Raw genomic sequence first — 24,475 nt, forward strand, 5'->3', positions numbered from 1 at the left:
GGTTAGTTGTTCCTGTTTAATAAATGGGGAAACCATTGCTCAGAGGGATTAGAAGACTTGCCCAAGTTCATATGTCTAGAAAAGGAGTGAGAGAAGAGCTCAAACCCAGGTCTTTGGAGTATAAAGCTGGTGTCCCAGTCATCATGATGAGCAATGATTTACTCGGTACTTACTTAGGCACTAAGGACAGGGATTTGGGGTGAGGGGCAGGGTCATTGGCTTACACACGAAGGCCAGGAGAAACTCCAGCACTCATACTGCCATGGGAGGCTCCTAAGCCCAGCTCTGCCAAGAGAGATGGACAAGGAAGAAGTGGCTGGATGTCAGAAACTGACAGGGGCAACAGAATGCAGTGAAGAGAGACCATGGGCCCTCACATCTGCCTTGAGCCTTGGCCCCATCCGGGTCTGTGTCCCACTCTCTGGTTCTTTAGCACTGAAGGCTTGGGACACTTTGCTTACTGAGTTCTTGTCTTTTAAGGAAGCCTAAGGAGGCTTCTCAGAGCTGAGTGACCTCTTAAAGCCCAAAGTTACAGTCATTCCCTACAGCTTCCTTAGGAGTAGAGGGAAGAGAATCTGTTCCCTAGAGCTGCTCTCAGGATAGATAATCAGCCCCTTTCATTAGTAGAGAGCTCATGCCTCTACCAACCACTTTTACATCCACAGTCTTATTTGACCCTCATAACAGAGATGAAGGATAAGCCAGACTTCTCCCCATGTTGGTCATCAGTGGTGGTAGAACCAGGATCTGGTTCTTCTGACTTTTCAGCTGATGCTCTTTCCATTATCAAGGCTATCCCTTAGATTAGAATCGGAATTAGGGGGGGAAACCACCCCATGATCTAAATACCACTGGAGGTAATGAGGAGGAACAGGGCAAAGCCTCAGAGTCTCCCCAAGCCACTGCCTCTCCCAGCTTCAACATCACAGAATTGAGACCAAAAGTAGACAGTGTGGCCATGAAGGGATCCATCATGACCGGAATTGAGTCCAAGGGTATAAATATCATTGTCATGAAAATCCAACAATTCTTAAAAAAAAAAAAAAAAAAACGTTGAAAAAAAAATTAAAAAGGGGGCGCCTGGGTGGCGCAGTCGGTTAAGCGTCCGACTTCAGCCAGGTCACGATCTCGCGGTCTGTGAGTTCGAGCCCCGCGTCAGGCTCTGGGCTGATGGCTCGGAGCCTGGAGCCTGTTTCCAATTCTGTGTCTCCCTCTCTCTCTGCCCCTCCCCCGCTCATGCTCTGTCTCTCTCTGTCCCAAAAATAAATAAAAAAACAAACAAACAAAAAAAAAAAAAACGTTGAAAAAAAAAAAAAGAAAATCCAACAATTCTTCTAGAGCCTGTTGGTTAGAAAGGCTCTACTGTAATACCACAGAGTGTAGTCTTGCAAAGTCATGACAGTTTAGAGCTGGCAAAGATCTTACAGATCATCTGTGTCCTAACAGGTCAGAAGACGGAGTCCCCGAGAAGGGAGGGGACTTGCCCAAGGTCATGCAGCTACCTGAAAGCAGAGCTGAGTCTCAAATCCTGGGCTGCGGACTTCATCGCGGCCTGCATGGTTCGTACGGAAGCTCTGAAGAGCCTTGAGGAAATCCAAAGTCATGATCCAGCCCCACTTTCTGTACGGATGTCCCCTCTGGGTGGCCCCAGATGAAGGTGCAGTGTGGATCCCTTCGGGGAAGAAGAAAAGAAACCAATCCCCGCTGCTTCGGAGGCTTCGTCCACTCTTCATTTTATTGTGACCATTTTCATCTGCTCCTTTCTTCTCGTCCTTCCCATACTCCCTCCCAGGGGGTCATTCCACTGAGCATCTACTTTGTCCTGTCACCCCTCCTATAGAGGTGGATGGTACGGGGAGCATTGGCAGAATTTTTGCGAGTTATAGATGCTGCACTAAATCCCACATCTCCCTTCACTAGACAGGTGGGCATAGCAGGTAAAGGTGATCTATCTGCTCTACCCACCTCCATTCACTTTCCGTCATTGAAGAAGCCTCCTTCTACAAAACAAACAGACAAACAAACAAATCCAGTCTCTAGATAGAGAAACAGGATACTTTTCACACTTTTTCACTTCTCCCCTCTCCTGGTTGGGCTGGGTGTGCTAGTCAGATTAGGATGGGGGACAAATGGTCAAGGTGGGAGACCAGCCTGAGTCCCTGCCCCCTGTGGAGGCCCAGATAGGGCCGTCCTCGGCCTGCCTGAGATCTGGGGTGAGTTCCCAGACACTCTGCGAATGCACAGGGTCAGGGAAGCAGACGTTTTGACTCTTGCTGACTCCCAGCCTCTGAGATTGGGGGCAAATAAGGGCAGCCCACCGACCAGAGGCAGCTTCAACACCAAGGGTAGGGCAGCCCTTCTGGGCCCCTCACCCTACCTCAAACTGGGCTCCCCCAACTCCAACCTTGGCCCTCCCGGCTTTTACACCCAGTGTTGAAATGAGCAGAGACCCTCCACTAGCTTCGCAGGCATGCCAGACTTCAGGGAACGTGTTCCCTAAAAGACACCAGTCTCTGTGGAGGCTTCCCCATCCACCTGCGCAGAGTCCTTCAGTGACCCTTCGGTCCCAGGGCCCCCACCGAGTCTGGGGCTGAGGGTGAGGGCGGGCAGGCCGCTGGAGCAGGTCAGCAGTGTGGTGTGGCGGCTGGAGAGGCTGAGGCTGGAGAGTTGCCGGCGTGGCCGGGGCCGGGGACCCCCGCAGCAGTCCGGGTGGCACAGCGGCCATGGCCGCAGGTGGCTGTTGAAACCCATGGAGACCCAGGGGTTGCAGCAGCTGCTGAGGTTGCCCAAGAGCATAGAGATGGTGAAAGCCACGTTGGTTGAATCTGCAGAAAGAGAAGCACAAGAAGCCTTAGAATCACAGAGCTGGAAGGGACCTGGGAGAGAGTCCAGGCCCCCACCGAGCAGAGGACGAAACAGAGTTCCCAGAGGAGAGAAAGGACTTACTCGAGTTCTCTGGTTAGAAAGGAGCCGGGACGCCTGGGTGGCTCAGTCAGTTAAGCACCGGACTTCAGCTCAGGTCATGATCTCACGGTCAATGAATTCGAGCCCTGTGTCAGGTTCCGTGCTGACAGCTCAGAGCCCAGAGCCTGCTTTGGATTCTGCGTCTCCCTCTCTCTCTGCCCCTCCCTCACTCATGGTCTGTCTGTCTGTCTCTCTGTCTCTCAAAAATAGACATTAAAAAAGTAAAAAGAAAGGAAGAAAGAAAGAAAGAGAAAGAAAGAGAGCAGCACAGCTGGGACTTGAAGCTGGGACTCCAGCTTCAGAGTCCTACCTCACTGGGTTTTGTTTGCAAGCACAGAGTAAGGGTAGGAGCTAAGGTTTGCTCCAAGCTGACTTTCTTTCTTCTTTTTTTTTTTTTAACGTTTATTTATTTTTGAGACAGAGAGAGACAGAGCATGAACGGGGGAGGGTCAGAGAGAGGGAGACACAGAATCTGAAACAGGCTCCAGGCTCTGAGCTGTCAGCACAGAGCCCGACACGGGGCTTGAACTCACAGACTGCGAGATCACGACCTGAGCCAAAGTCGGCTGCTTAACCGACTGAGCCACGCAGGTACCCCTCCAAGCTGACTTTCAAGGTGTAAACACAGCCAGGGAGGGACAGGACCAGCTTAAATAGGAGACAGTGTCTTTGTTCCAAAACCTAGAACTTGAATCCCCTCATGGATGGAGATCTAGAATGAGAAAACTTCTGTAAGACATGCAGGGAAAATACCTGTGATTCTAGGCCAAGCTCAGGCCCCTTTGACCCCCAATCTCATTTATACAGGTGCACACTGTCTTCTGGATTCTGTCTTCTTTGACCCCTCAAGGACAGTCCCCCTCATTCTGTCACTCAGTCATTGAGCATGAGAGCACAGACAGTGCCAGGCCATTGCTGGGGACCTGGGTGGGCAATCTAGAGTCTAACTGCCCTGCAGGTGCCATGGCATCATCTTCAACTGCAGTGGAAGGTCAGCTTCCAGGTACAGGGCCCCCAAGCATCCCTTTCTGGATGAATGCTTGTTCTGTGTCCTCAGAGATTATACCCAGGGAATGGACCATCCTGCAGGGAAAAATGAATTTCTCTCTTGGACGGTCAAAAGGGGAGAGTGCAAACTGGTAAGATTTTTTCCAGACACAGTATTCTTTCTGAAGACTACATGAGCTCCACATGCCAGGAGGAAAGCTTCTGGGACAGGCCTTGACCTCTGGCTAGACACACCCTGTTACATGAGGCGTAGGTTGCACACTGCATTACCTTGCCCTTTGGCAGAGGCTATAGAATCATTGAAAGCAATGTCAGAGCTTAAAGGAAGCTTAGGGGCTATGGCATAGACTCGAAGCCAGGTCTACTGACTCTAAGACAGCAGTCCTGTACCTCTGTGAAGTTTCAACCAACACACTCAAAGGCAAAGCCCTTTGCCTCCTCTGTAAAGCACTGTGACGTCTTCAGATACTCTGGTTCTCCCATAGGTGTGCTCCTAGGTGTGGCTACTCACGGCCCAAGCAGAGGGAAGAACATTTGACAGAAGACGTAGATCACAGGGGTGAGAAACTGAAGGCGTCTGGATTGACCCATGTAAGGCAGAGAAGTGAGGGCAAGGGGCGAGTACCTGTCAGGAGTGGAGGGACCAGCCTCAATAAAAATAGATCCCCCTTCGTTTTTCCTACATCCTGGCCTGCTCCCCAGCTAACATAAAACCTGGATGATGTGGAAGTTGTGGGAGGTTGCTTTGGCCAACGGGGTGGTGTTCACCCTATCCACTCTATCGATACGTATTTAGTGCCTAGATTAGACCAGGGATGGAGGGGTTCCACAAGCGCTTTGCCTGAGAAACATCTGTTTGATTTGGCCCCATCTAAGCCAGGCCCAACGCAGGGCCTGGAGATGTGCCATGAACACCAGAGTCTACAGAGGCTCCACCTCTCAGCCCTTGAGGGCAGACCGACAATGCTCAACCCTAGGCAGCCACCGCGTCTTGGCAGAAACTCAGCCGAGAGTTGGGGGGCAGGAGCAAGGCCCAGGAGACAGGTAGACTCTAACCAGACACTCAGGGACAGGAGGTCAGGAGGTTGGCGTGCTATGGAGAGGAACTGGGTGTACTGGAAAGTAAGTTTAAAGTAATGGATCTCAGCCCAACTAGAAGGGCCCCAAAGGGCTTCCGGTTTTCTGAGAGAGCATATTGTCTGTAAGGTAACACTTTGTCTCTGTTCTCTTGGCTCAGAGAGGCCCTTGGTACACAGGTGAGGGACGTGTACTGAGGGACAGGCTTGTGATCATAGTGACACAGCAGGCAAGCAGGGAAGCCTGCACTGGCTGGGTGGCAGGGTCTGCATCCACTTGTAGGTTCCTTGATAAAGGGGCAACTGACTATGCCCTTCCCCCCACCCTGCGTCATTAGCTAAGCTAGACTGCGAGTAAAGCCATGTCATGGATAATGCTTGACCTATAAAGACCTTGACTCAGGTCCTGGCCCCACCTCTTACTAGCAGTGGCACTTTGGACCAGTGTTTTCCCCTCTTTGAGTCTTGGATTACTCAGACATACAGCAGAGAAGGCCACCAAGGACTGAATGTGCTTGGCACTAGGAAGCTCTCTCTCCTTCTATTCTGTGTGTGAATAGAGCAGGGAGGTCTCTACAGTTGGTTAGAATCAATACATTCATTGCTTAAAGGGTAATTTGCAAAGAGCCTCTTGTCCAAATGGATGTCCAAAAGAAGGGATAAAATGGGACCATAATAGTTTGGTATTATTCTCACAATTCTCTTGCAGGGTTGTGTTAAATTCATGAACAGCCTGGCCCTTATTTAATCTCTCCAGAAAAGCAAAGTATATTTGGCTTGAGAGTGTCCCAGGATGAGCAAAATGAAGTTAGAAACAAAAGCACAAGGAAAGGAGGAACCACTCCCTAAGGGCTGGTAGGAATTGGTAGCCTGGATCTGCTGGTCAGCAAACTCTCAGGAAGCTTCCAGCTTCCAAAACCTGTGCACAGGGCCTTCCTAGGGCAGTCACATGCTGTACCCAATATACATCCCAGGCTATGCACAAGACGTGCACTGGAGAACACACAGTCACCCCAGCCACACCCAGATGGGTTGACTTGCACGTGTCCCCATGCCGCACTCTTCTTAGGAGAGGAGGAGCACTACTCTTCAACATTTAGGCTGCCCAGACACAGCCCTACCTTCCTGAGTACACACTCATCCCCAGATAGCTGGACCATCTGGCAGTATCTAAAGCTCAGGAGGCTGCCATCTACCTCCCCCCAGAAAAAAAGACAATAGCACGGCCTCCCATGTGCCAATTGGAACATGGTCTTCATGGTGGGTCCCATTTTGTTTTTCACCTAGAGGAGGAAGTCCCCTCTCTTCACCACTTCCAGAGCCAGGATTATGAACAAGGCATAGGGTAAAGGAAAAAGACAAAGACACAGCAGGCCTGGGTTCTACCCCTCACTTTGCCACTCCCTAGCTGTGTGGCCTTGGGCAAGTCACATTTTCTCTCTGAGCCTCTCTCTCCCATTAGCAAAATGAAGGGGTTAAAATTTCAGGCTTGAAATTTCAGGGTTGTCGTGTGCCAACATGCTAATTAATTAGAAGTGGTTGTTGGGAAGGAATTTAAAGTCTTGTCCAGCCTCGAAAGGGAAGAGCACCAACAAACACAGCAAATGGGTCACAGATTGTCATCCTGGACAATTTGAAAATTCTTTTCAACTCGGTCATTCTATGATTCTAATGCTCATGTATGAAACTGGGAGTTGGTTGACCAAAACTGCCAACAGTCATGCTTCATTAAGGCCACATGTCATTTTTAAATGTTTAAATTAGGTGCCCAAATTGTAAAGTATGGAGATTTTACATAAAAGATACTCACACAGCATCAGGAGGCTGGTCAGGAGTTGTAGCTTCTCACATGAAACAGGGACACCCCCACCCCTTTCATAATTGCTTCACTCATCTGTTACCTGCCTGGCCCGGAAGGCCTTATAACCCTCTCGTTGCCCTGCTTTCTCCCTTCCCTGCTCCTTTCCACTCACGCCTCCCACACGGACACACACTTGCCTTCGTCAGGGGCATCTTTGTCCCACACGGACCACATCTGGACGCTGAAGAAGGGTGCCCAGCAGGCGATGTAGGCCAGCACAATGACGAAAGTCATCTTCACGGTTCGGATCTTAGCCCTCGAGATGGTACTGATGCTGCTGACCCGGGATGGCAGGCCCCGTGTGGCGGCAGCTGGGACAGAAGGCGACATCCTGTCCCAAGTCCTCCAGCCCCTTCCTTCCACCTTGCGGGCCTGCGTCTTGACTTTGAGGTTCTTACAGATCTCGTGGTAGATGAGGCTGTAGCAGGCCGTGAGCATGACCACAGGCAGGACAAAGATGGCCAGGGTGGTCCAGGTGATATAGACCCGAGGCCCCCAAGGGAAGCGGAAGTCTGCCCAGCAGTCCAGCACCCCTGTGCCCTGGATCACCTCCCGCAAAGAAAAGATGAAGATCTGAGGCAGGCTGAGGATGGCAGCCAGCAGCCAGGGAGCGGCGATGAGAGGGTAAATGGACTGGCTGGGCTGCTGGAGGCTGCGCAGGGGGTGACAAACAGCCAGGTAGCGGTCCAGCGTCATGGCCAGTAGCATGTAGGTGGAGGCGAACATGCTGAGCACCTGCAGATACTTGACGGCCCGGCAGAGGAGGTCAGGGCCCTGGAAACGGTAGGTGATGTCCCACAGCAGCTGGGGCAGCACCTGAAACAGGGCCACACCCAGGTCAGTCGCGGCTAGGTGCAGAACAAACAGGTGCATGCGGGAGCGCTTGCGGCCTGGCTGGCCCAGGGTCAGCAGCACAGTCAGATTGCCCCCTGTCGCCAGCACCAGGACCGCAGCCAGGACTCCGATCTCCACCTTGGCCAGCTCCTCATCGCGGCCCATCCAGGGTGTGGTGGCATTGGGGACGGAGAAGGTGCCCCCGGGAGTGGGGTTAGCAGCCCAGGGAGGCCCAGAATCCATGGTTGAGTGTGCTGGGGGTGGGGGGGAGGGGAGGGGAGGAGGGAGAGGGAAGGACCTATGGATGGTGTGGAGGCTAGTGGAGACGTTTGATGGCTGAAACGGAGTGGGGAGGGAAAGGTTTCAGACGGGGAGAGAAGAGAAGGGGGATGGCAGGAAGATGGTGAAAATAGAAATAGTTAAGAGGTTCGGGATAGAGGGGAGGAGAGAGAAAGAGACAAGGATGAGAAGAGGCTGATCGACGATGTGGAGGGGAGACCTAGGAGGAGAGAGAGAAGGGCTCAGGGAGACAGGGTGTCAGGAAAAGAAGAATGGATGGGGCTGTGCAGGGTGAGGCCTCTGGAAGGGAAAGAAGCCTGGGGAGCTGCTACCACTTCCCAATCCACCCCAAAGTCACTTTCTCCCAACTTTTCTGGAAGTGGAAAGCGGATGTCCCTAAGCTTGCTTGGAGGCGAGGTCCACGCCATCAGCGTCGCCTGCTGGATGACCCTGCCAAGCCAGCGCCAGCCCCCGGGAGCAGCGACCAGAAGCAGCGGGAGCGCAGCGCCCGGAGCCGGGTTTTATGGGCTCGCAGCAGGAGCCCTGCGCCCCGGGCGCGCCGGTTGGTTCCCGCAGAGAAGGGCGGAGTGAGGCTCCCCCGCACGCAGCCCACAGGAGGACCGAGAGGCGGGGTGGGGGGGAGTGGTGGAGAGGGATGGGAGGGGGGGGGACACCGGGGGCAGCGGACCAGGGACAGGGAGCCAGAGAAGCAGAAGACGCAAGCAAGCGCTCACCCGCTGGCCAGACAACCTCTTCTGCGCTCTCACCCTGGAACCGTCGGACCATCTCTCAAAACAGGTGCGCACGCGAAGAGTGGAGGGTGGTGACCCCCCCCCCACACACACACACGCGGGGCCCCCAAGGCTGGCAGCGCTGTTGGGCATGCCCCCTGCTCCGGGGTCCCTGTTAGTTCGCGAAGGGTCCAGAATCTGCAGGGGGGGCCAGATGGGCGAGGTGGCGCCCCCAGAGGGAGCCCTCGAGCCCTTGGTAGCGACCTCTGGCCACAGCCACTGGTGGAAGACTTGGGTCCTCAGGGAGGAAGAAAAAACGAGGCCGGGCGTGGAGAGGGAGCGGTGGTGGAGATCCGACCGAGGTGCGGAGCGGAAGGGGCTGGACCTGGGAGCCCGGCGCGCTGGGTCGGAGCGGCCCTCGGAGGAATCCCGCAGGAGACGTCTTAACCCGCCGCCCCCGCGCAGTGTTTCATCGGCAAAACAACCAACGCACTTAACGACCCTGTGGGGCAGAAAACCGGTCCAGAGAAGTGACAGGGGCTGCTCTGGAAGGTCACAGAACCGGCAGACAGGAGAGGCAGGACTAGGCCCGCGCGGTGCGCCCTGCCGACTAACACCCAGTATGTGAGCGGCACCGGCGCTCCGGGGACAGATAGCTAAACGAGGTGGATTATTGGGACAGTCTCCTGAGCAGATTAGAACTTCATTAGGGGTGACAACAGCAGGGGCGCCTGGGTGGCTCAGTGCGTGCGCCTCCTACTCTTGGTTTGGGCTCAGGTCACGATCTCAGGACTTGGAGATCCTGCGCTGTCTCAGACTCACCCTGTGCTGTCAATGCAGTCTGCTCTCCCTCTCTCTCTCTCTCTCTCTCTGCTCCTCCCCCTCTCACGCTGCCCTCTCTCTCTCAAAATAAATAAATAAACTTAAAAAAAAAAAAAAAAAAGGAGTGACAACACCCTTAGCGCGCGGTCCATGATTCCTCGGAGGCCCCCTTCTCTCACCTTCTAATGAAACCACATGCCACTTTCTGGCGTCACCCACATACCCGCCCACACAGTTACCATCGCCTTTTGAAGAGATGATCTCCTAGACACCTAGAATTCATCTCCACTCCATCCCACTGCCACGGTTCACACGATTTCTGCCCCCAAATACTGTAGCATAGTCTTGTGCACCTCAGCCCGGGCTCCGCCTTCTCAGGGATTTCTTGCTGTCTATGAATGATAAGTTCAAGTCTCTACTGGCCCATTCCTATCTGCAGGCAATCTCTAGTGTTGCCCGTGAAAAAGAAAAAACAAACAACATAACCCTCCCCAGACACTCCAGCTGTAGCAATCTCTTGTCCTTCACAGCAGAATTTCTCTAAGGGGCTGTCTAGCTGGTCTCCATTTTCTTGCTCCCATTTATTTCTTGATATAGCCATTAAAATTATATATATTTAGAGGTGCCTGGGTGGCTCAGTCGGTTGAGCGTCTGACTTCAGCTCAGGTGGTGATCTCGCAGCTGGTGAGTTCCAGCCCTGCGGTCGGGCTCTGTGCTGACAGCTCAGAGCCTGGAGCCTGCGAGGGATTCTGTGTCTCCCTCTCTCTCTGCCCCTCACCACTCGCCCTCTGTCTCTCTCTCTCTTTCTCAAAAATAAATAAATGTTTAAAAAAACTATATATATAATTAAGCATGTTTTTAAAATACTACATATTGCGTAAATGACATCATACTCGAAATACCACTCCAGAACTGAACTTGCTTTTTAAATTCTGCTTTATTTTTGATATCCGTCCTTGATGGTATGTAGGATAGATCTAATTCATTCAGTTTAAATGCCGCGTCGTATTCAAGTACAAGAACATAACACATTTATCCCAAACCCTATTTTTACAATTGATTTCCAGCTCCTTTTTTTCCTGTTTTTTTTTAAATGCTACAATGAATATTCTTATGAATGCCTCCTTGTGTTCATGTGTGAGAGTTTTCTGGGGTGTACAGCCAGAAGTATATGCTGGGTATTCAATATTCTTGGGTCATACAATGTATGAATTTTCGATCAGATAGGACCATATCCTAACTTTTATCTCTAAATTTGTTGTACCGATTTATTCTCACAGCAGCTGCACTTGACTTTCTCAACATCCTCACAGTCAAGTGTTTCAGCTGTTTTCATTTTCACCCATCGACTGGTGTGCAACAGCATCTCATTGTGATTTTATTTTTTCTTTCTCTGATCTCTAGTTATTTTGGGCATCTTTGCCTATATTTATTTGTTGTTTGGGTTTCCTCTTCTGAGAATTATTCATATCCTCTGCACAATTAAAAAAAATTTTTTTTTTAATGTTTAGTTTTGACAGAGAGAGAGACAGAGCATGAGCAGGGGAGGGGCAGAGAGAGAGGGAGACGCAGAATCCGAAGAAGGCTCTGAGCTGTCACCACAGAGCCCGACGCGGGGCTCCAACTCACGGACCACGAGATCATGACCTGAGCCAAAGTCGGACGCTCAACCGACTGAGCCACCCAGGCGCCCCTGCACAATTTTTGATGAGGCTATTTTTCTTACTGATTTGTAGGGCTCCTTTACACATTCTGATGTGACCTTTTATGTATTGTGATATGTCACAGCTATAGTTCTCTAATCTGCCACTTATCTTTTAACTTTATTTATGGAGTCATTTGTGACACAGAAAATCTAAATTTCAGTGTCAACAGTACTTTCTTTTATCACTTCTGCTTTTCTGTCTGTGTTCCCTGTCTTGAGAACAGAGATATCCCCACAATATTTCTTTCTAACATGTTTAACATTTTTTTTCATATTTAGGTCTTTAAGCTACCCAGAATATTTTTGTGTATGTTCAGGTAAGAATCTAACTTCATTTTTTTCTCCACATGGTGAACCAATTTCTTCATTTATTTATTATTATTTTTTAATGTTTTACTTATCTTTGAGAGAGAGAGAAAAAGAGAAAGAAAGAAGGCAAGCAGGGGAGGGTCAGAGAGAGAGGGAAACACAGAATTGGAAGCAGGCTCCAGGCTCCGAGCTGTCAGCACAGAGTCTGATTCGGGGCTCCAACCCATGAACCACAAGATCATGACCTGAGCCGAAGTCAGTCACTTAACTGACTGAGCCACCCAGGATCTCCCTGCACCCCAGTCATTCTTCATTTATTGAGTAGTCCGTCATTTCTTAACTGTCACCTGTATAATATATCAAGTTCAAAATATGTATGAACCTATTTCTGGGATCTCTTTTCTGTTCCATTGGTTTATTTTCTATCCCTGCTCTAGTATTTCACTATTTTAGGTATTGAGGCTTTATAATAAACCCTAATATATGGCGAAAACAAGATTTCCTCTTTTTTTTTTCAAAATATCTTTCACAATTTTAAAATTGTGGGGACCCCTGGGTGGCTCAGTCGGTTCAGCGTCCAACTTCGGCTCAGGTCACGATCTCCCAGTTTGTGGGTTGGAGCCCTGTGTGGGCTCTGTGCTGACAGCTTAGAGCATGAGGCCTGTTTCAGATTCTGTGTCTTCCTTTTGCTCTCTGCCCATCCCCCTGCTCGTGTGCACGCACAATCTCTTTCTCAGGAATAATAAATGAATAAGCTTCTAAAAAATTGTGAAATTGATATGTTTAGCTCCACCAAAAAATTCTGTTAAACTTTTAGTTGGAAGCATTGAGTTTAAAGAGTAATTTGGGGAGAATTCACATTTATGATTTTAACCAGATTTATTTTTATGTCCTTAAATAATGTTTTATAATTTTCTTCATAAGTGTTGTTCCATCTTTTGATAGATTTCTTTTTCTAAGCCTAACAGTTTCTGTTGACATTATATACAGAATTTTGTTTTATCACATTTTCTAATTAGTTATGGGCAGTGTATGGGAACAATATTGATTTTTGTACCTTGTTCTTATATTCAGCAATTTTGCCACATACTCTTATTGTTAGTAAATTACTTTGGATTTTCTGTGCATTTAATATTGTCTACAAACAACAATCATTCTTTGTCTTTTATTCTCCATCCATTTGCTCCTATTTCTTTTTCTTGTCTTATTGTGATGGCTAAGTCTCCACTACAAAGTTGAAGAACAGGCATCATTGAGTTTCTGACTTTAATGAGAATGCTTCTAACATTTCCCCATTAAGTATCATATTTATGTCATTCTCTTCACTTTTAATTTTAAAAATATACTTAGTTTTGCATGTACATAGTATTAAAAAATCAAATGATTCTACAGTGGTTGTTATCAAAAAAAGCAATCCCCTCCTCCCTATTGCTCTATTTTTAACTCTCTAGAGGTAATCAGTTTCTTCTGTTTTTAAAGGCATTACTAAAAAATTGTAACCGTTTACAAAAGTAGAGAGAATAGCACTTCATAAGAGAACATAGTTGTTCCTCTTTCCTTTTTGTAGTTGCGTGTCACTCCAATTTGTAGATGTATCGTACTTATCCAGTCCCCTTTGATGGGGATTTTGGTTGTATCCAGTCTTGCTATTACAAGCAGTGCTTTGATAAATTGCCTTGTATATGTTTCTTGCCATGTTTTGCCAATATATCTTTGTGGTAGGTTTCTAGAAATGAGATTGCCGGGTTAAAGGGTGTTTGCATGAACAGTTTTGCTATATATTGCCGAATTCTCCTCTCTAGGGATTGGATCAACTTGCATTCCTACTAGGAATGTATGGGGGTGTGGTGCCTGTTTCTCCATAGTCTTGCCAACAGTGTGTTCCTAAATCATGGAGTTTTGCCAAACTGATAAGATAAGAATAATATCTCAGTGTAGTTTTAATTTGCATGCCTGATATTATGAGTGATGCTGAACATCTTAATGTCAAGAACCATTCTTATTTCCTTTTCTAATGATTATTGATATTTATAGTGAATTTTTCTGTGATTGTTGGCCTTTTTATTTTATTTTTTGGAAACTTTATATACTTTGGTAATGAACCCTTGTCTGACATTTAAATTACAATTTTTTTTTTCCCATTTTGCTGTTGATCTTTTTACTTGATTTATTGTGTTTCTGGACAGAGATCACCCTTTTAAACTCATTATTAGATTTATTTGCTATCAAGCTCCATGTTTCTAAATAATAAACATATACTGCTTCTTCATTTCACCTATTAGCCTTCTCTTTGGTAGATGAGCATATAAAACCCTTCAACACTGACTCACCACTCACATACATACTTCCTCTATCCCTATCTTCCCAATGTAGTAATGAGAACATGACTTGTGGGTCCCCATTGGAAACTGACCTTGTATAAATTGAAAGTTGAGTCTTTAAGTAATAATAAAGATTTTGAAAGTCTTCCACCAAAAAAAAATTCTTAATTTAAAAAAGACATGATTTATCCTCAAATATTAAAAAAATTTTTTAATGTTTATTTTTGAGAGAGTGAGAGAGAGACAGAGCACGGGTGGAGGAGGAGCAGAGAGAGAGGAAGACACAGAATCCAAAGCAGGCTCCAGGCTCTGAGCTGTCAGCACAGAGCCTGACGGTGGACTCGAACTCACAAACTGTGAGATCATGACACGAGCCGAAGCTGGACGCTCAACCGACTGAGCCACCCAGGCGCCCCTATCCTCAAATAATTTAATCTAATCATTTACAAAAGGACTTACTTCCTTGGATTTGAATGTTGGTTTGTACATTACTAACTAGTAGACTAAGATGCGGAGAAATCAAAATGATTTCTAGGCGTCACTGTAATTAAAGAAGAAAGGAATGTTCTGTTTCCATACATTCAACTTGAACATTGTGTTTTCAGGAATAGGCTATCATGAAAAATGAAGTTTGTTTATTAGAATATATATTTAACAATATCTCTTCCCTTAATAATGTTCCATTTTGGCCAGATGGGTGAAATCAAAATCCTTCCTGCATTATTACTGGCCAGTGAACAATGGAGTACGTACCTCTCTTATGCCACGCCATGACCTGGGCAAAAGAAAGTGGATAAGGGCATTTTTCTCCTGTAAACTCTGGGTGCCTGGTCTGCAGAGATCTCTTCTTGGTTCGGACTCAGAACACATTGAGTTAATTACCAGAGCTGTCATTTCACAGAGTTGCCTGGTCCCTTCTTGACATACTCGCCCTCCAGCAGGCACTGGTCTTTCTGTCTGCCTGGGTAACCCTTGATTCACAGTCCCATAAATGTGTAGATGGAGGAAGTGGTCTGGGTGATGGGCCATTACTGGGACTAATGCATCTTTTACAGCCGGGAGCAGGCCTTGGTGTTGCCACTGTCTTCTGTTAACTCAGTTTAACTCTGAGATTGCGGTCAGCCAACGAATAAAAAGAGTGGATGTAGAGAAAGGGAGGATAGCCTAATCAGTGTGGATTCCAGGGACTCCCAGAAAGTTTCCGCTTTGTTCCTCTCACCATAAAATAGCTTGTACAGTCACAGAATGTTGGAGTTGAAAGGGACTTATTTTTGGTTCAGACCACGAGGCTGAGGAGTGATGGAAAGGACCTCAGAGACTGTCAAGTTCCATTCTCTCGTTTTCCAGAAGAAAGTCCAGCCTGAAAACCAAAGACACAAGTGAAGTTCTCAAAATCACACGGCTATCAGAGGTGAGAGCCAGAACCCAAGTCCATCCATGTGCTGTTTTCCCCATCACCCCCTTAGGGCAGTGATTCTCCACTCTGGCTGCACATGACAATATCCTGAACAAAGTGAAAAATGCCCAGACCTCACCCACAGAGAACTGACCCACCGCCATGAGGCAAAAGTTTCAGTACTGAATCTAATGAGGCCACTCGGTGCTTGGTGTGTAACAGAGAAGCTCAATAAACTTTTGTCAAATGTTAATTCAAAATTTAATAGGTACAAATGAGTAAGTGAAATATCCCTGCCAGTTAATGTTCTTTTAATTTTTTTCAACTTTATTGTAGAGAATTTTAAATATTCACAAAAGTAGAAAGAGAAGTATAATGATTTACATAGTATATAATCTACCTTTTGACAGGTTTTCTGGAGAGTAGATCAGACGAGTGATTCTAACGCCACTGAAAATTCCAACAGTCCCAACGGGCCAGGGTCAGATGTGCAGCGTCTTTGGGAAACTCTCAGACCACATCCCACTCAACACGTGGCTGTGAGAGGTGCAGGTGAGAGGATCCAGGGCCCGGGCATCCCAGGGCTCAGAAACATAGCAGGCAGCTAAAGATGAGTGTGGCCCTTTATACAGTATGGTGCTCCCTCTGCCTGGCCCCAGGGCAGACCTCAGCTCTCAGGGAGGAGAGGCCAAGTGAGTGCTGGAAAGTGTCACTGATGCTGGGGCCGAGTCTCCCAGGGCTGCTTAGCTCTCTGGCATGACTCCTTAGAACAGGAGATGATTCTGTTTTGCTCACATAACAGCACCCTTGACTTCCTTTGCAGGATGATTGAAACTTTTCCGATTAGTTATCATCGGTTCATGAGAAAGTTTTAGTTTTTCTTTTAAGCTCGTTGTAGCGATCAGAGCTCCATCCAGTTTTCTTGGAATTTAATAAAATGATGGCAGTGACTCCCAGAGAGTCAGATGCACAGTCCCCATCTGACTTCGTAGGCTTGACTGTTTGAGGCTAGGAGCCCTGAAGACAGGCCCTGGGGTTGGGGGCAAAAGTTGGGGCTGGGAGGGGCACAGCTGCTGAACCCAAGAGTTGGGGAGGGGGGAGGACAGCTGCCAAGTGCCATTTGTACCTCCAGTGCTCCCCCTGCTCCACCCCAGAGAAATAGAGTCTCAACATGCATCATTAGGAAGGCCCATGTAGCTACCCCACTACCCTCTTCGGCAGGCAGAGGGAAGTTTGTTGCCAGTGTCCTCACATGCTTGTTTTCAGAGACCTGCACCTCTTTCCTTTTTCTTCTCGCCCCACCCTCCTTCCATGTTCCCAATATATGCCATGGCCAGCAGTCCAGGGTCCCCCACGGCAAGTTTTCTTGCCCAGGTTGGGCAGGTGGATGGGTTGATGGTAGCCCACATTAGCAACCTTCCTTCTTGTTTATCTTCTCATCAACCTTTCCCTACTCCGTGCCCCACTGGTGGTGGGTGGTAGGGGGAGCTGGTTCATATTGCTAATGGGTACAGGTAGGCAGTGTGAAATGACCAAGGGGTCTATTATTCATCCTCTATGACGGTATCTCCAGCTCTTACCATGGTTCTTGGCACACAGTGGGTGCTCAAGAAACACTTGCTGGAAAGATGGATGCAAGAATGGGAAAGATCGTTGGGTCTAAAGCTGGGAAACCCGACTCTTCCCTTGTTACTGTCAGTAGTTGGATGTGCCCGTGATGAGGTCACCTCTTCACTCTGGCCTCAATTTCCTCTCGTATAAGCTGAGGTGGTCGGATTGGTTGAGCACTAAGGTACCTGCTATGCCTCTTCTGTGATTCTTTGGTGGAGTCATTCCACCCTATCCTGACCCACGGTGAGCTGTTAAAGCCAAATATTATCCTTCTCAGGAGATAACTTATGTTTAAAGCAGACCATCTGAAAAACAGTACCTAACCCAAGAGGGAGCTCTGCTTCCAAAAAAATTCAGAGCTAAAGGGGCCAGGAAATTCAAAGTCATGGGCCAGATTAAATTTGTGGGGACAGTTCCTGAGCCTGAGTCCTGACCAGCAGCTGGTCTCAGCAACTGCCCCACAGAGGGCATCAGCATGTCCTATTGCAGCGCCAGGCTGCAGGGGGTTTTGGGAACGTGAGGTGACAGAATTTATCCTGAAAGGCCGTGCCACTCTCTAAGATGCCCCCCACACCCAGGTCCCCTTCCCAGGGTTGGACCTAAATTCACGCCTGGATTTAACAGATTTCCTTTTGGTCACTGATGAGGCAGAGCTGAAGGAAAAAGTGTAAGGCGCAGAATGAACATTTAGCAGAGTTTGACATGGGAGCCAGCGCACCCAGGACTGAGCAAGGGCATACGGACGTCACACGGTGTGTGGGGTCAGGGTTTGGGCAACCTTCTCCACATCCGGAGCAGCGGGGGGCTCAGCTGCTACGCAAACAAGGACATTAGCCCCTAGCTGATCTCCTGGCCTCTGAATGCCCCTCAAATGATCCCACTTTTTCTGCTGCCTGATCATTTATCCTGAAACACTGTTCCCATCACAACCTTTCCCTGTGCACGCAGCCATGTGGTTTCCTGCTTATTAAATCACGCTAAGTGTCTTAAGCCCGGCCTCTCACACCACTGCTCATGAACCTTCTGCTTTGCTCAGGCTGGTCTCCTGTGGCATCTCCTGTCCACATTGCTGCCTTTGTCCCCACACCTTTGCTTTGACGTTCTCCTCAACTGAAAACGCTGTTTTCCCCCTGTTGCCTTATCCAGATCCTACCGGCTTTCAAGGCTCCCCTCCTCCACAGCCCTGAACTGCAAGGAAGGCTCTCCTTCCCAGCCTCACAGTGCCGGTTAACTGGTCTTGCTGGGAATTTGGTCACGCTCGATTCTCCATGCCTCCTCACCAAAGTAGTAAATGTATCACTTGGTGCAGAGAGCTGCTGATAGATGTCTTTTGTGTCTTAAATAACTTATGACCACATGTCCCAGGCTTTCGGAGACATACTCGATTTCAAATGGTCTGCTTCTTGCAAGACTTATCTTGGATTGTGCATCCTAATTTAGGGTTCAGAGAACATAGACCGTGTGCCAGCAGTGTGAGTCAATAAATATATGTAGCAAGGGATTCATTTGTATACTCATTATGAATTTGGGCCAAATGGACTGAGTATGGAATGGTAGGCTGGAGGCTGTATTTGCTTAGGGCCTTCATGGAGCATTAATGACTAGACCCATTGGGGCTGATGGCTGTTTATAAGGCTCAGACCCTGAGATGCCGGGGGTTGATGGCCTTCTCCCAACCTTCCAGACATTGTCCCACATGGGAAGGGAACTCATCCAAGGAGGAAAGGGTGACACGCAGTGTGTGTGTGTGTGTGAGAGCCTCTCAAAGCAGCATAGATAGCATGCTGGGCCCAGAAGCCAGCTGGGCTTGGATCCTCAGGACAGGAATATTTATGAACTAGAAGAGCAAGTTAAATGAAAAATACCTGTCAGCAGGTGTGCTAGAGAACACAGAGCAGAGGCCTCTCTGGCGGGACACCTTATAACCCATCCTAGCACCCGGTGGGGTGACTTTGGAAGCAGTACAGAGAAGTGAGCATGTCCGTTTGGCCGCAGGAGACATTCTTGTCATGTGACCAAGCACACCAATCCTGTGAGAGGAGAACGCAGGGTGGGGGTGAGGAGTGGAGGGTAGAAGGAGTGAGTGGAGGACGGTGGGGGGAGATACCAACCAGGGTCTAGGAGCCACTTGGTGAGCATGGGGAACCGCAGAGAGAGAACCTCACCAGGTGGCCAGAAGGACTATAGTTCAGAAGTAGAGGTGAGGAGGACATTCCAAGATGAGCAGAGATTTCAAGCCTGGGATTACAACGATTTTGTTGATGGGTGCTCTGAGCCAGAGAGTTGTTTTTATTTTTGAGATATGTAACATTGATCTATTAAATGGAATCAGTGCCCCAGGAAGTGTCAATTACCTTTAAGGACTCATCTTTGGCTGTAATGAACTAAATAGATTACAGAGCCCCCAAGCACTTCAAGGCCTGTTTGGGGGTATTAATACCTATGCAAGGAAAAGTCAGCCTGTGAGAAGTTGGGAACAGAAGGGTCATTTCCTACCTCTTTCGGAAGAGCTTTTAGACTGAGTTTTTCTTCCCTCTTTACCTCTTTCTCCTTCTGGAGCTTCATTACAAATATGGCTGAAGATCAACTCTGGAATATGTGGCTATGTTTTCATGCCCTGTTTTGTTTTGTTTTTTCCCAGCTGCCCTTGCGTGAGTCTTTGTGATGTCATGGAAGGTAGGCAGGCAGTTTCCCTATCTATGGAATGGGGACACTTAATACCTACTTGCAGGTTATTTTGAAGATGAGAGATTATGTGTGCATGGTGCCTACCAGAGCTCAGTACATAGTAAGTGCTCAATGAAATGCACACCATATTATTTTTTAATGCTACTGCTGTTCTCTGCTACTCCTCCTAGCTGTGGCTCTCTTTTTTATTTTTAGGAAGTGAACTTTCAGGTGGGAAATTAGGGCCTAAAATATATTTCTGTTAATTAATAGCTACTTTTGGCATTGTGGAGCAGAGGGGCAAATGATGGTGTGGGCAGTCAAATATGGGAGGGACGGGTGGCCAGATATCACTGACAATGCCATTTGTCTCCAAAGTATCACCTTGCTAACCACCTCCCCGCCTCCAGGTATGCAGTGAAAGCCACTGAGAAGCCCCTCCCTCCTCTTTTCTTCTCAGAGTATTTTTAAAAATCACTTAAGCATGAAACTAATCAACACTCTACCAGATGCTGGGGTGAAGGAAATGGGGAAATAAAATCTTTTCAGGGAAGGTAAAGTACAGGTTCATTAATTCCAGAACAACTCAACTTTTATCCATTTATTAGGTCTATACCAGATTTAAAAAATAATGCTTCTCAGGGTGCCTGGGTGGCTTCGTGGGTTAAGCGCCCGAGTTCGTCTCAGGTCATGATCTCGTGGTTCGTGGGTTCGAGCCCCGCGTCAGACTCTGTGCTGACAGCTCAGAGCCTGGAGCCTGCTTCAGATTCTGTGTCTCCCTCTCTCTCTGCCCCTGCCCCACTCACACTCTGTCTCTCTGTCTTTCAAAAATGAATAAACATTTAAAAATTTTTATTTTAAATAATGCTTCTCAGTTTGTAGTCTATAGACCTCTGGCAACACAACATTCTGCAATTACTTGCCCGGAAATAAAAGGCGGATTCCCAACTTCACCCTGGTCCTACCGGATGAGGGTCTTTGGAGATGAGAACCAGGCAGCCCCATTTTAAATGAGTTCCCCACCGAAGTCTGAGAATCACCACGACATAGGAACTGTAAAGAAGTATAATTAATGTGTTTAGGCAGCTTGCAATGTGGGTAGGTGGAGATGACAAAAAAGCAGGAAGGTAATATATAATCACTGTGTGTTTTAGAAAGATTATTCTGGCAGCCAGGCACACGATGGCCTTGTGAGGGATGCTGGGTGCAGGAGGTCTATTCAGAGGTGTTGGCAGTAAGCCTAGCATGAGATAAGGGCTGGGCTGCTGCAAAAGAGAGACAGAAGCCACATGTCAACCCCGGTCATAGGTGTGGTTTTTTATGGCAGGCAGTCTCCAATTCCTTCTGGATGCTAGAAGCCTACAGATGACAGACAAATAAAAACAAAACAAAACAAAAAACCTGATTCCATTTATGCTGGCAGAGACCCCAAGCCCTACAAAGATGATGGTCAGCCTTTTCTGAGTTCGAGTCAAAATGAAACAACCCTGAGGGCTCAAATGGATGCTGACATTTGAAAAGCTTCCTTCTGGACTCTCTGGTTGCAACCTTCTGGAAAAACTCATCAGAGCTGCTCTTTTCTTATCTTTTTGGTTTCTGCTTTGCTGGGCCCTAAATATGGGCCTAGTCTTTCTATGAGATTATCTGAACCAGCTAGGGAGGCGGGTGGGTGGAAGGAAGTCAGGAGGTACTTCTGGAGGGGTTGGTGGTGGTGAGTTCTGAGGCAGATTTCACACGGGATGATGGACATGGGATAAAGCAAGAGTGAAGGAAGTCATTATAGGAGGTAAGACTGACCAGGGAAGAGGAACTACAGCTTCTGGATAGAGCTAAACTATTCTAGGGGTGCCTGGGTGGCTCAGTCGGTTAAGCATCTGACTTTAGCTCAGGTAACAATCTTGTGGTTCATGAGTTCGAGCCCCAAGTTGGGCTCTCCGCTGTCGGCAGACCCGCTCTGAATCCTGTCTCCCTCTCTCTGCCCTTCCCCTGCTTGCACATGCTCTCTATCAAAAATAAACATTTTTTTAAAAATAGCTGAACCGTTATAGGATCTGGAAAAGTGAGCTAGGTAAGAAATATGAACATCCCTCTAGAGTGGGGACGACTGTCTCTGATCTTGAATTCCATTGCTGTCAGCATGGGTGCCTGGGCTCTGAGACCTCAGAAAAAGGTACCCCTTGGCTTAGGGGAATGACCAGAAAAAAGCCACAGACTAAAATGAAGCCAAATGAGCTACCGGAAATGGATACACCTGGCCACCTTTAGACCCTGATCTTAGGGCTTTGTCTGTGTGAAGCCGCTGAGCCTGAGTTGGAGATCAAACACACATCTCTCTCTATCCGTGTTTGTCTATCTTATCAGTGTCTAAACGGCCTTGTTAAGCTCTATGGCTAAAAAAAAAAAAAAAACCAGCAAAAATCCACCTGTTTTTTTCTGCCTATTTTATTTTGTTAAACTAGCATTTTTAAAAATATTCAATCATGGGATCCTTTAAAAATACGCGGCAGAAGCTTTAAACTAATTGACTGACTAAACCTGGCCTTGGCATGTTTTGTTTAGTGGCGCATTTGCAAAAATTTTTTTGCAACATTAATCAGGTGATTTCACCCAAAAATCCAGATTACCAACTTCTCTTGACAAAAAAAAAAAAAATCAGATCTGATAATTTCAGGACCTCATTTCCATGTGGCCACTGTCAGCTGGAGATGAGCAGTGGTCATTTTGAGAAGGGAGATGGCCTCTTTGGTTTGCCAGAGTCCCCGGGACTCACAATTGTGTTTCCCCACCCCCCACAATGAGTATCAGTTGCCATTTATTCTCACAGCTGTGCTATTTTTTCTTAGTAAAGAACATCAGGAAGCATATTTATACCGAAGTTCCTATTGAAATTGTTCTTTTATCCAGCCTGCTTTCCTCCTTTATACGTACCTGGCCCTTGTTGCATCCAAGTTGGGAACCCTGGTGCCTGAGTGGCTCAGTCGGTTAAGTGTCCAACTCTCTTGGTTTCGGCTCAGGTCGTGATCTCACAGTTCGTGAGTTTGAGCCCTGCATGGTGCTGACAGCATGCATCTAGCCTGCTTAGGATTCTCTCTCTCTCTTTCTCACTCTTTCTGCCCCTCCCCTGTTTGCTCTCTCTCCCTCTCTCTCAAACTTAAAAAAAAAAAAAGAGTTGGGAACCCCTGTTCTGACATCTATTAATATAACCAGGCTGCATTCCTCACTGCTCCCTCCTCAATTAATTTTTTAAATTAAAAAAAAAAAAGAAAAGAAATGTTAGAACTGGCACATTAGAGAGCCTTGGGTCAGGGTGCTAACCAGATGGCCATTAAGTCACCTACCCTCCCCCAGAATCTCAAGACAACCTTAGGAAAGCACGATTGAGATGAACAGAGTTGTAATCTTTTGAGATGCGTTACGTGGCTAACAAACAAATAGGTGTTTAGAAAGAGGCCTGTCGGTAAGAGTCCACTCTTGGGTGTAAAAAGGTCCGAGTGGAGCCCTTCCTCTCTCTCTTCGCAGCCTAAGTAAACCCTCCTTCACAGCCATCCCCCTTCCTTTGGGCGGATTCCACGCTCACCAAGCAACCTCCTGGTTATAAATTCCATTCAGGGAAATGGGTGTCTCGGAAGGCAGATGTAAATGTCCCGGTCATCGGATAGCCACGCCCATTCATTGCCCATTTGTAAATTGCCCTTCTGGCATACAGGCTTCTTGTGAGGTGTGATTGGCATGGGTCTGTATCCCCCAGGACCTGAGCTCCTGACCTTGCAAAGCTAAGAAACAGAATATTGAGGAACGGCACCCTCATCAACAGTCACCTGCCGGCCGGGCACCGCTTCGCTGCCGCAGGGAGATGGGCCCGTCCACAGTGTCCAGACGCAGGGTGTGCAGCCAGAGGCCAGGGCGTCTAAATGTCCTGGGCTGTGGGAAGTCTCTGGGTTGTCTGCTCCTGAGTTCTCACTGTCCCTGGGAGGTATTACTGGTGTCGGACCCTGATGAGTGCCTCGTGCTGTGCCTGACACGGAGGAGCATTCTGTACATGTTCGTGGGAAAGATTTCAAGTGGAAACATTTTAGCAAAAGCCAGGTGGCCCCCACCCATCAGCGACATCTGAGGGGATTCTTGCTCTGCTTGGGGGGCTGTACTTCTTGGTTTCAGAAGTCCCTTCTCTCTCAGATTCTACAACTCGGCTTCCTAGGCTGATGATGGCAGAGGACAGAGCAAGGGGGAGCGAGAACGGTGCTCGCTTCCGCCAGTGGGCAGTCGAAGGCGGGTGTCCGAAGGGAAAGGGCAGTATTGCTCCAGCAGGGCTCTGTCAGCTTCCTTGGTAGCGAGAGCCACTCTCTTAGGATCCCTGGATACCTGGGAGAGGGAGAAAAGGTGCACATTAATCAGCTCAGTTTTCCTCTAAGGCGGCAGGTGCCAGGTCAGAGCAGGTTAGAGCAGGGCACAGAGAGGCTCCTGCCGACTCAGAGGAGATAGGAGGAGGGGCCCAACAGCCAAGGAGGATGTGCGTGGGGCCAGCTCAGCACCTGATGTTAACAAATGTTGTTCATCCTTTATCTAAGGAAGAGTTTCAGGGCGCAGTCTGGTGTCCTGCCAGGACCCCTAGGTGGTGAGTGGCTGGAAAAGATGCAGGAGACCCCCCCTCCCCCACCACTGTCTCTGTGCCCTGCTCTGCAGCTGGCACCTGAGGTCCCCAGGAAAACTGTGCAGGTCATCTGCTCCTTCCTAGTGATGCCCATGACTGCCACAGCCTGAAGCATCGCTTTTGCATTTTTCAGAAAGAATATTATGATAAAACCACCCAGGCGTAACATTATTTCTTGTTTCCATATTTACTTCTTTTTATGTAAATCCCAGACATCATGGAATAGGAATCTTTAAAAAA

At 48.1% G+C, this 24,475-nt stretch overlaps 1 protein-coding gene and 1 long non-coding RNA gene across 2 annotated transcripts; both read right to left on the minus strand.

Moving 5' to 3' along the window:
• Positions 1 to 1,365: 1,365 nt before the first annotated feature.
• AVPR1B (arginine vasopressin receptor 1B) lies at positions 1,366 to 7,986 on the minus strand. Its single transcript, XM_060644304.3, has 2 exons — positions 7,047 to 7,986; positions 1,366 to 2,825 (listed from the first exon to the last, which is right to left on the minus strand). Exons 1-2 carry the CDS (start codon positions 7,984 to 7,986, stop codon positions 2,497 to 2,499), a joined length of 1,269 nt encoding a protein of 422 aa, XP_060500287.1. The 3' UTR covers positions 1,366 to 2,496.
• Positions 7,987 to 14,528: 6,542 nt separating this feature from the next.
• On the minus strand, positions 14,529 to 19,552 carry LOC132685754 (uncharacterized). Its single transcript, XR_009613305.3, has 2 exons — positions 19,414 to 19,552; positions 14,529 to 15,270 (listed from the first exon to the last, which is right to left on the minus strand). It is a non-coding gene; the product is annotated as an uncharacterized LOC132685754 (long non-coding RNA).
• Between the last annotated feature and the right edge of the window lie 4,923 nt (positions 19,553 to 24,475).

This window comes from Panthera onca, chromosome F1 (genome assembly GCF_046562875.1).
Source record: "Panthera onca isolate mPanOnc1 chromosome F1, mPanOnc1 haplotype 2, whole genome shotgun sequence".
Classification (NCBI taxonomy): domain Eukaryota; kingdom Metazoa; phylum Chordata; class Mammalia; order Carnivora; family Felidae; genus Panthera; species Panthera onca.